The sequence below is a fragment of the Phoca vitulina genome, unplaced genomic scaffold (assembly GCF_004348235.1).
Source record: "Phoca vitulina isolate PV1807 unplaced genomic scaffold, GSC_HSeal_1.0 scaffold17, whole genome shotgun sequence".
Lineage (NCBI taxonomy): Eukaryota > Metazoa > Chordata > Mammalia > Carnivora > Phocidae > Phoca > Phoca vitulina.
In genome coordinates, this window is record NW_022589720.1 from 85983 (window position 1) to 96870 (window position 10888).

General features: G+C 55.9%; 1 protein-coding gene across 1 annotated transcript in view; it reads left to right on the forward strand.

Annotated features, from left to right (window-relative positions):
• The window catches only part of PLEKHG4B (pleckstrin homology and RhoGEF domain containing G4B), an 80012-nt gene that overhangs the window by 66704 nt on the left and 2420 nt on the right, over positions 1-10888 (forward strand). The window contains 8 exon segments of the mRNA XM_032415169.1: positions 782-1034; positions 2109-2198; positions 2273-2503; positions 4241-4411; positions 5035-5215; positions 6714-6821; positions 7058-7318; positions 10704-10840. Coding sequence (XP_032271060.1) covers positions 782-1034; positions 2109-2198; positions 2273-2503; positions 4241-4411; positions 5035-5215; positions 6714-6821; positions 7058-7318; positions 10704-10840 — 1432 coding nt within the window.

The following is a 10888-nucleotide window of genomic DNA, read 5'->3' on the forward strand; positions in this document are numbered from 1 at the left end:
CAGGTCAGGCTCTGCTTGGTGCCCCTGGGGGAGCCTTGTGCGGCAGAGACACGTCCCAGGCTTGGACGTCACACCAGCAGGAGCCCAGGGAGCCCTCTGCCTGGCAGGGAAGAGGTGTCTGCCCCCCTGCTGCCCATCTCTGTTCTGCCTCTTCAGCTCCAGCTGCTTCTCCTCTGGGTCAGACGTCTAGGCCACGTAAAGCTAAGTTTTCAGAAGTACCTTCTGTAGGCTAGCAGTCTGTGCTCATCGGAAACCATCTCCTTGTAAATCCCCAGCACAGCCTTCTTCGCAGTGTTGAAATCTTCCTACTGCCAGAACCCTCCCTGCGGAGGGTGCCAGAATCAAGCCATCTGGTGATGAGAGACCTCAGGACTCCGGGTTGAAGTCAGGGGTCCTGGGAGTCTCTCTTTTTTACTTTCCAGAAGCATCTTTTATCCTAAAAGGCTGTGACCAATAGTATAGAGAAGTTTCATGCAACCGGTTTCTTTCTAATATGCATCCCTCCCCCGTATTTCTCATCTTACTCGTTTACATCAAAGGAGCAACTTCAGGTAACAGAGCACACGTGACAGGATTCGTTGCTGAACAGAACACTTAATCAGAAAGTTCTTGTTTACTGTGCATCTCCTGCCCGCGTCTAATCGTGTGTATGCCTCTGGGCTTGCAGAGCATCTTGTCTCTGTGTGAAGCAGGAACAACGCTGACCGAGGGTCTCCTGAGGCCCGGAGTGAGGCCATGGGCTGCACCGGCCTGAGTGTCCACCCACCTCTCTGTCTTCCAGCAGCCGACTGCAGCACATAATGGCCGAGATGGTTTCCACGGAGAGGGAGTATGTTAGGTCCTTAGGGTATGTCATCGACAACTACTTTCCAGAAATGGAAAGAACGGACCTGCCCCAGGACCTTCGAGGGAAGCGCAGCATTGTTTTTGGGAACCTGGAGAAGCTCTACGACTTCCACCACCAGCATTTCCTTGTAGAGCTGGAGCACTGCCAGCACAGTCCCTTGGCGGCGGGCCGCGGGTTCCTGAGACACGTGAGTCCCTCCTTCCCAGGTGCTGGGTCCACATGGCAGAGCCCCGTGCGGTAGGCAGAGGTGACATCAGCCCAGGGTGCCCTGGGTCTGGCAGTGCCACGTATCAGGTTATTTGGATCACCGCAGACCAGGCCTAGGAAACGTGTCCCTAACAGTACATAAGACCCGTCAACAAACAGACGCCAAAGTAGACAAGAAGTCTGTGGGTCTGATCACACTGGACGTTTGGCTCAGTGCCACCTCCCCAGAGCCACATGACACTGGCGGTTTACCTGCATGGTCACACACACATCCCTCTCCTTACCACTCGGGGTAATTGGCCCAAAGCAACTCCCCAAATCAGTTTGCTTCCTGCACCAGCCCACCTGGTCCCCTTCACAGTCCCACCTGCAGCCAGCCTCATCAGGGTCTCGACAGAGGCCCATGGAGTGTGCACATTGACTCAAGGAGGGCTGCTCTCTCCTTGATGAGTGTCTTCTCAGCTGTGAATATGAACATCTCCCTGTCTGGGTCTTAATAAAATTCTGATTTCAGTCTGAAAAGAAAATGCTTTCACCAAGTAGTTCCCAAGCAGTGTTCCAGGCAGTGGGGACGCATGGCATCTGGGCTGTGGGAAGATGAGACATTGGCCCCAGCATCATTAAATGTAGATTACCACAACAGAAATGCCCAAGGAGGAAAGAAATCCCATGTTGCATCTTTCCAGCTATTTCTAAGAAGGTGCTTTTAGCCATAAGGTGAACTCTGTGTTGTTTTATATTGACAACAATGGTGAGAATTTTAAATGTTGACACAACTTTGGTTCTTGACTGTTAGTGAGCAAACACTCCCCATGCCCCTTCCCAGACTGACCTCTGTCTCTTCCCCCAAACCCTGTACTGTAAAGATCAATTCTAGAACTCTGGCATCGGCCCGAGTTGCCCCCACGTGCTGGGAAGCCCAGATGGTCTTAATGCAGCGTGGAGCCTCCTTGTCTCATGCCCGCGGGGGGACTGAACAGAGAGAGTGGGGGCAGAGGCAGAGACTCTGACCTGGGCCCCCAACTCAGGTGCACGGTGCCCTCCCCTTTTGCAGGAGGAGCAGTTTGGCATGTATGCACTCTACAGCAAGAACAAGCCCCAGTCGGACGCCCTGCTCTGCAGCCACAGCAACACCTTCTTCAAGGTCACCCCCCCACCCTGCGAGCCGCGCTGCCCCCCTCCTGGCCCGGGCTGACCCTCTCACCCCGGCTCTTGCAGGACAAGCAGCGGGAGCTGGGCGACAAGATGGACTTGGCCTCCTACTTGCTGAAGCCCGTGCAGCGCATGGGCAAGTATGCGCTGCTGCTGCAGGACCTGGTCAGGGAGGCTAGCAGCTGCCCCGCCTGGGAGCAGGAGCTGGGCGAGCTTCGGGCTGCCCAAGACGTGGTCCGCTTCCAGCTGCGTCACGGCAATGACCTGCTGGCGATGGATGCCGTCCGAGGCTGTGACGTAAGTGCCCCGAGGCCCTGATGGGCTCTCCTGAGTTCGGGAAAGATGAGGCCTGGGGTCAGACTGCATGAGCTTTCCTTTGGGGAAGTCTCCTGAAGCTTGAGACCTCCCGAGGGGCCAGCAGGTGAGGGCAGCAGAGAGGGGCTTCATGTCCAGGCAACTGCGCCAGGCTCTGAATGGCTAACCATCTGCTTATCGGGGCTACTTTAAAACAACTGGATGCATGAAAACTTGAGCGTGGCTGTCAGGCTTGGGGCAGACCACCGTTGGCTCTCTGCCGGGGTGCCGAGGCCTGGCGTGCATGCCCCCCACACGGTGGCATGATGGGACCAGCATAGACAGAAGAGGAGCCCTTTCTCCCCCAGAACCCCTTGTCTCTGACAGCTGGAGGGACAGCCACAGAATTCCCAGTACAAAATGGAAATGTGCATGCTCTGCTAAAATCAGCGTTAAGAGTTTCATGAGCAGCAATCCGAGCATGAGCCCTTCTGGCCGCCATGATGCGGCACGGCTCCCAGGCCACCACCCCACAGGGATTGTCCTCCCATGACCGACCCTGGGTGCCTTGCAAGGTGAACTGGCCTATGTGTGGGCACGGCTGGAGATGTGCTGACGCCCTGTCCTTTGACCCCACCTGGGCTTGAAGGTGGGACCTCTGGCATCAGCTAGAAAAGGCAGACCCGTGGCTGTGGCCAGCACCCGAGATGGAGTCTGGCGTGGAGTGTTAGCAATCCGTGGACAGCCGTAGAGGACCCAGGGCACCCCAAGTGTGGTCACCCCCAGAAGCCCTCCATTCAGCAGGCCCAGCCAAGTCATTTGGGATTGAACCAGCCATTCTCAGGCAGCCCCCAGGACAGGGCTGTCCATGGGCTGGAAGGTCATGAGAGAGATTTAGCAGTGGTGTCTGTGGTTTGGGGTACACACCACAATGGGAGCTGTAGCCTGGCCAGTGCATGCAGGCCACATCCTCCCATGTAGACCTCAGCCCAGACTGCAGCTTGGAGGGATTTCTGGGGGTAAGGGAGCAGCTCAGCTGCAGAATTCATAACTTGACTCCCTGTTGGCCCCATTGGGTGTTTATATACAGTAATGAGTGAGACTAGCTCCACATCAACAAGGGGGCTTCCATTAAAATGAACACAAGGACTTTCAAGTGGAAAGTTAAATAAAATTGAAGAGCTGTAACCTCCATGCAGACGAGCAGGAGCCCTACCTGGCCCTAAGGGTTCTGTACCAGTTCCAGTGTGTGGGTTTTCCCCATACCTCTGAGCAATTCTCAGGCACCAGCTGGGTGTCCTATAACTCAACTCAATCCTGTACCATCCGCCTGGACATAGGGTAAGATCCCACAGGTGAAGGGCTCCCTGTCCTACCAGACGGCCCCCCGACACACACTACACACGTCAGTCGTGACGATCAGAACCCAGAGAAAGTTCACTTACGACACCACCAGTTTATTGTAAGGGGTGATACTCAGGAACAAGCAGATGGAAGAGAGGCCCAGGGCCAGGTATGTGGAGAGGGGCATGCCCTCCCTGGGGCACCACACACATTCACCCCAGAAGCTCTTGAGCCCTGTCCTTTGGGTTTTTCGGAGGCTTCCTTATGCAGGCGTCATTGAGTGAGTCACTGGCCATTGGAGAGCAGTTCCACCTCCAGCCCCTCTCCTCTCCCCAGGGGTCAGGATGGGGTCAGGGCAGGTCCAAGGGTCCCTGAGGAGGCTTGCTCCGTCTGCAGGTGGATCTGAAGGAGCAGGGGCAGTTGAGATGCCAGGACGAGTTTATCGTGTGCTGTGGAAGGAAAAAGTACTTGAGGCGCGTGTTCCTCTTTGAAGAGCTCATCCTGTTTAGCAAGACCAGGAAGGTGGACGGGGGTTATGACACCTACACGTACAAACAGTCCTTCAAGGTAACACATCTGCCTCGCACCTGATGCCACGGGGAGTCAGGTCCTGGTCTGCTGGGTACGAGCAGGGGCGTGTGATACTTGTTGTTTCCTGGGGTTTTGTGTCTGAGCTTCACATGCTGCAAGGAGACACTTGTCCTTTATAGTTCTGTGTACTGGTTCAGTGGCTGGAAAATTGAGTCTCCTCAACTGGTAACTTCATCTCAGATTTTGGTGAAGGCAAACACTGGAGGTGGCCTTCCCCTGAGCCAGTCTCCCAGTTTGGCCCTCACCCTACGGAGGTTCTGAGCTCCTGAGCTCCCAGGAGGAGCCCACACCTGGAACCCCTTGCCTGCCAAAGCAGAGGGGTACACCAGAAGGGGTCCTGTGGCCCCGTCCAGGGCAACAGCCCCAGGGCACCACAGAACCTTCCAGTCCAGCCTCCCTTTCTCCAGTGGGGAAACTGAGGCTCCAAGATGGAGCCAGTGCACACGGGTGGGAACCGAGTTCATTCCCCACCATTTGGTGTCTGGATGAAGGAACTCCAGCACTGAGGTGCTGGGATCAGATGGCCAGCCAGAGAGACGTCAGTTGCTCAAGTGAGGATCGGTGGTTGCTGACTCTGCTGCCACTTGCTTATGGTGCAGACAGCAGAGATTGGGATGACGGAGAACGTCGGAGACAGCGGCTTGAGGTTTGAGATCTGGTTCCGCAGGCGGCGGAAGTCCCAGGACACCTACATTCTCCAGGCCAGCTCTGCAGAGGTCAAGACGGCCTGGACCCACATGATAGGGCAGATCCTGTGGCGGCAGGCTCTGCGGAACAGAGGTGGGCAGAAGAGGGCCACCCAGGGCCAACTCTATGTTTAGGGGGTCGGCCTTGGGGTAGAGGTTTGGGGCCAGGGGTTAGGGGCTGGGTTCAGGGCAGGGGGGTGGGGTCAGGGGTTGGGGACCGGGTTCAGGCAGGGGTTTGAGTCCAGGGGTTAGTGGCTTGGACGTGGGTAGGTGTTTGGGGCCAGTTTGGGGCAGGTGGCCCTTGGAGAGCCCCCTCCATCCATGTGGAAATGGATGGATACGTCAATCAGCACACAAACACACTTCTCCTTTACTTATATAAACAAGACACCTGTTCCCAGAGATGTTGCCATAATATGTTCCATGACACCTTAGGCCCACTGCTTTCTGCATCACCCTGTTGTCGAAGCTCCCTGCCCTCCTGGACGCTGGGCTGATGGCCCGCCTGTGACCTCCCTAGAGGTGAGGACCCTCCTCTGTCAGGCGCCATGCCCCATGTGCCAGGACCCCACCTAGGTTTCCTGCTCCTAGAAGCCAGCCCCCTTGGTTGCTCTTCCCCTCCACCCCCCAGTTTCATCACTGGGGCACCCCCTGTTCGCACCCACAGGATGGCATCTCATCCAGTCTGGCTGCTACGGATGCCGTCTGCATAGCGGCCCCTCCAAGCTGACCCTCTGTCAGCTCTGAGTCCCCAAGCCTGAGAAACCCAAAGGGCTCCAATGTCCAAATGTCGAAACACGACCACCTGACCCCTTTGCAGCTGCCACCCTGGCCAGCGTCTTGACCTGTCATCAGAGATGCAGTACAGCCTCCCCACAGCAGCTTCCTTCAGAGGGTAGGCCCCCCCGCGCACACATGCGCACGCACGCACACATGCATGTGCATACGTGTGCATACGTGTGCACTGCAACTTTGCTCAGACACTCGCTGGCTCCTCAGTCCCCTTAGAGTGGACCCAGCCCTTACAAGGAGCAGGAAGTGCCCCTGGCCTGTTCCCCATTGCCCTCCCCAGTCTCCTCTGTTCCTGCCCCTCCCTCCCAACTGCCCCCCCCCAACTATGACCATCATCTTTGGTTTTCTTTGCTTGGTTTTACCAAGGAGTTACGCATTCTCAGACCCTCACCCTGTGCTCAGTATTCAAAGACATGTAAATATCTGTCAGTTTGTCTTTCTTGTAGACATGTGACCCCTGCAGGCTGGGCTTGTTGAGTGTCTCACTGTCCTTCATGCTGACAGGGGACCCTTCCCTTCTCTCCCTAGTTGGACACCCAGTTCCTGAGCCCCATGTCCTCTTTTCCTTGTTTGCTCCTTGAGGTCCCTGAGAAAGGCCACTGTGAGGTCAGACCAGATGCATGTACCGGAACAGGAAGCCCTAGCACCTCTGGCCCCCCAGCAACACTCAAGGAGGGTGCTGGGCCAGGCCCTGACATGCTCCTGGTCTGGATGGATGGTGTTGGGTACAGAGCATCATCAGGAGTGGTACTAAAGCCAGACAGTTGCTTGGAAAGTTGTCCTACGTTATTCTGTTTTAGAACTCAGAATGCAAGAAATGGTGTCAATGGGGATAGGCAACAAACCGTTCATGGACATCCAGCCCAGCAAGGCAGCCATAAGTCACTGGGCTGTCAAGAAGGGAGCAGGTAACGTGGCTTCAGCCCTCCCCCTCACTCTGTCCCACTGACTCAGACTCAGGCCCTGGTGTTCACTGTGGGCCTCAAGAGCCAGCAGAGCAGGCTGGACGGGTGGTGGCCACATCTGCCTGACGTGACTGCAGTGGGAGGGACCTGGTCAGTTTCCCAGATGGCTACTTCATTTTCGGATCTGGGCTGCACTTGGGGAGCAAAAGCCAAACCACCTCCTTTCTGTCCCCTTCCAGAGTCACGGACCCGAGCACCGATGGTTGTGCCCCGCTGTGACCACGCCGCCACCTTTAAGAGGCCACACTCCACCATCTCTGACAGCAGTAACTCCTCCTCTGGCAGCCAGTCGCCCTCCGCCCTGGGGCCACTGAGCCTGCAAGCATCTGCCAGCCCAGCCCTGCCGAGCTCCGCCTCCTGCCCCTGGCCTTACGACACGCGCACCTGCCTCGAGGAGGAGGATGAGTTGGAGCAGGAGACGGGGAGCCAGCCTTCCATGCGTGAGTGCGCCTAGCAGCACACGCCCCAGCCTCCAACAGCTGGTCCAGGGGTGGGCGGCAGTTCACCTGGTCATTAACTCGCTTGCTCTTATATACTTCCAAAAGTCTTCAAACACATTATAATTTTTCTTTAATTAAAAAAACGACAAAAACTTTCACTTCCACCTAAAACAAGGTAACGGGGAATAGATTTAAAACAACCAAGCAGGGGCGCCTGGGTGGCTCAGCTGGTTAAACGACTGCCTTCGGCTCAGGTCATGATCCTGGAGTCCCTGGATCGAGTCCCGCATCGGGCTCCCTGTTCAGCGGGAAGCCTGCTTCTCCCTCTGCTTGTGCCCTCTCTCTCTGAAAAAAAAGAAAAAAAAAACTTAAAAAAATTTAAAAAAAATAAAAAAAAAAAAAAATAAAACAACCAAGCAAACGAAAACCAGATAAAACAAAACATGAACAAAGTATATGAAACAAGATTTTAAGACATAGGACATCTGACACCAAAGGTAGTGACCTGAGAGACAGGACTGTGATGTGAGCCCTGTAATTGCTCTGATTTCTTCCTTGAAAGCCCCCAGGTGCAGTACGGAGAGCCTGCAGACCCTCAGTGAAGGACAGGCCAGGGGAGCCCCGCACGGTGACAGGCCTCCAAGGTCTGGGTCCAGCAGAATGCTGGTCAGCACCGCACCTGAGGAGGCTGTCCAGGCCGGAACCTGTGGAGGACTAGAGAGTACCCCCCCCACACACACACACACCTCTTCCTAGTAGCAGACGGGCAAAAGCCCCATCCCCAGGGCGGTGATCAGTCTTCAGGAGGGCTTGCTCAGGAGGGGTGTTGGACTGAACATTCCTGCTGACCTGCCACCATGTCATAAATACAGGGCGTTTGCAGGTAATCTAACTGCATCCCAGAGCAGAGCCTAAGGAGATTTATAGGATTACAAAAATATCCAGCAGCCGACAGGGTAGATACACACTGTCTGGTGCTAGGCATGCAAGGAAGTAGGAAACGGACCATAACAAGAGCAATAATCAGGCAAAACCAGCTGGAACTGTTGTGGTTGTTAGAATTACCAGTCCTGGCATTCACACTATCATTCTCTGTCCCTGATGTCCAAAATGTTCAGTCACAACAGGGAAGATAGGACGGACTAAGCACGATAAAAGGACACAATACTTAAGGTGAACGTGTCACTGGGTAGGGTTAACATAAAGCATGACTTAGTGGAGATGTATCGATAGAAATTGTCCAAAGTGACACACCGAGAATCAAGGAAGAAGATCGGTGAGCCGTGGGACAACTCCGAGTGACTTCATAAACACATAATAGAGCCCCAAAATGGAGGGATAACAAAACTTTGAAGGAACAGTGGCTGAATATTTCCCTGATTTGGTGAAGGGTGTAAACCTACAGGCCCAAAGACCAATGAGCCCCAAGCACACATGAATGCACATCACAAACTGGAAACCCAGTGACAAACAGAAAGAACATCTTGAAAGCAGCCAGAGAGAGTCGGCGTGTTCTGCGCACAGGGACAGGGTGGGGGGCAGCACATTTCTCATCGCAGACGACGGGGTGGGGGAGGGACAGTTAGAATGATCTGAAAGGAAAAACCATCAAACTGGAGTTCAGCGTGACAAATATGTCTTTCAGAAATGGTGACACAAGGACATTTTCATGCACATGAAAGCTGAAACCGTTCCTCAGCAGCACACGTGAAATGTTAAAGGATGTTCTCCAGGGAGAAGGACAGTGACAGTAGGTGGAACAGAGGCAGCAGAAAGGAAGACTCTTCTGTTGAAAGCTCTGTAAGAGACAGTGGGCTGTCTGAACAAGCACGGAGGAAGGGGTCACCACATTACTGTCCTTGAGGCCGGTGGGATGTGTGTGCACAGAACGTATGGAGATGTGGCCGTTCTGTATCGTGGCCGAGATGTACAATATCACGGGAGGCACCTGATTTGTTAGATAGACATTTTAAACCCCAAATGACCCCTCAAATAACAAAACAAAGACTGACAGCTAGTACACCTACAGGGAGATAAAATGGAATTGTAAGAGTAGCTCAATCCCAAAGAACGTAGTAGAAAGAGAAGAAGAGAACAGAGAACAGAAGGACTAATGGGAAAATAGAGATGAAGGCTGAGCATATCCGTGACCGCAGGGAGTGGGAATGGAGCACAGACACCCTTTTGTGAGCGACACGCATGTGCTTTGTGGACTGTGTCCGTGCTGTAGGGCCGCACGGCCGGGCTCGTACATCCACCTGTTCATCCGCGCCCCGGATACGCAGTAGCGCTGTGGTCTGTGAGCGCCGGCCTGCCCTCAGCCCCACGTGGAGGGAGCGGACGTGTTGGCAGGGCCCACCTGGCTGCTTTCCTCAGCCTCCTGCGTGTGCGGAATCACCACAAGTGTGACGTGGAGGGTCACAGGTATCTGGTTTCCCAGAAAAATCCATCCCACAGTACCACAGCCCTGGTGAGGCCCCTCCTCAGGGCAACATTGCTTGGGACACACGTCCTTCCAAGCCCCCAGCGCGACTTTGCCACCGTGACAGCACTCGGAGGGCACCACCAACCCCAAACCCGTCTCTGCCCAGATGGAGGCGTTGGGCCTGAAACCCGCGGGGGTGCCCGGTGCTCCAGGGGCTGCACACTTGCTCAGAACGGCGGCCACCTTGGTCGAGCTTGCGTCCTGGGCGGGCCCACGGGGAGCACGGCTCTGGGCGCACCCGCACTGCCAGCCCAGAGCCACGGCGCCTTCCTGCTGGCGTCCTCCCCAGCTCCCCCGTGGGCTGGCACACCCCACTGAAGCCCGAGTCTGGAGGTGGGGCTTTCTCTTCTCCCGTGGACGTGCAGGGTCTGTGCAGGAGGGTTCTGCTCAGCCCCCCTCAGCTCCGGGCAGAAACAGCACCGTGATGCCTGCGCAGAAGCCAGCCGACGGGAGTCTGTGCCTACGCGGCGGGCAGGGCCGAGGCCGCAGCTTCATCTGCAGTGATAGAACAGGCCCCGACGGCCCTCTGGGGCGGAGACCTCGTCCGACCTGTTCCAGCTCTTTGTTTAAGCCATGTGGCCTTTCTTTGGTCTCATTTTCTGTGTTTCCCCTTTGAGTTGCCTGGTGTGAGCCGGAGGCTCCCTGCTTGGAGAGGCCACCTGACCACCCCCTCCCAGTCGGCTGATTTCGGGAAAGCAGGGTCGGAGACACTTGCTCATAGGGGTGTGTGGCCTCCAGCAGCGCCGTCCGGTCTGCTCTGACCCAGCCTCACGGTTGTCCTGGGATAAGTCTGCACGCACAGGACACGCCTCATTCTCTGTTTACACGCTTCAGGGGGCCTTGAGTGCTGAGCACAGAGGTGAGAGGGGCAGCCAGCCCTGACCCAGCCCCTCTTTGCAGTGACGGAGTACACGTCATCGGGGGACAGTGGCCTTGGGCTCCCAGGGCTGTTCTCTGAGGGGGGCCCCCAGAGCGCCTGCCCTGCTGTCCCCAGGAGGGGCTCACGGCTGCAGATGCCCAGCCAGTACACCACAACGGTGAGTCCCCTCTCCTGAGACCATCCCCCCCCCCCCCCCCCCCCCCCC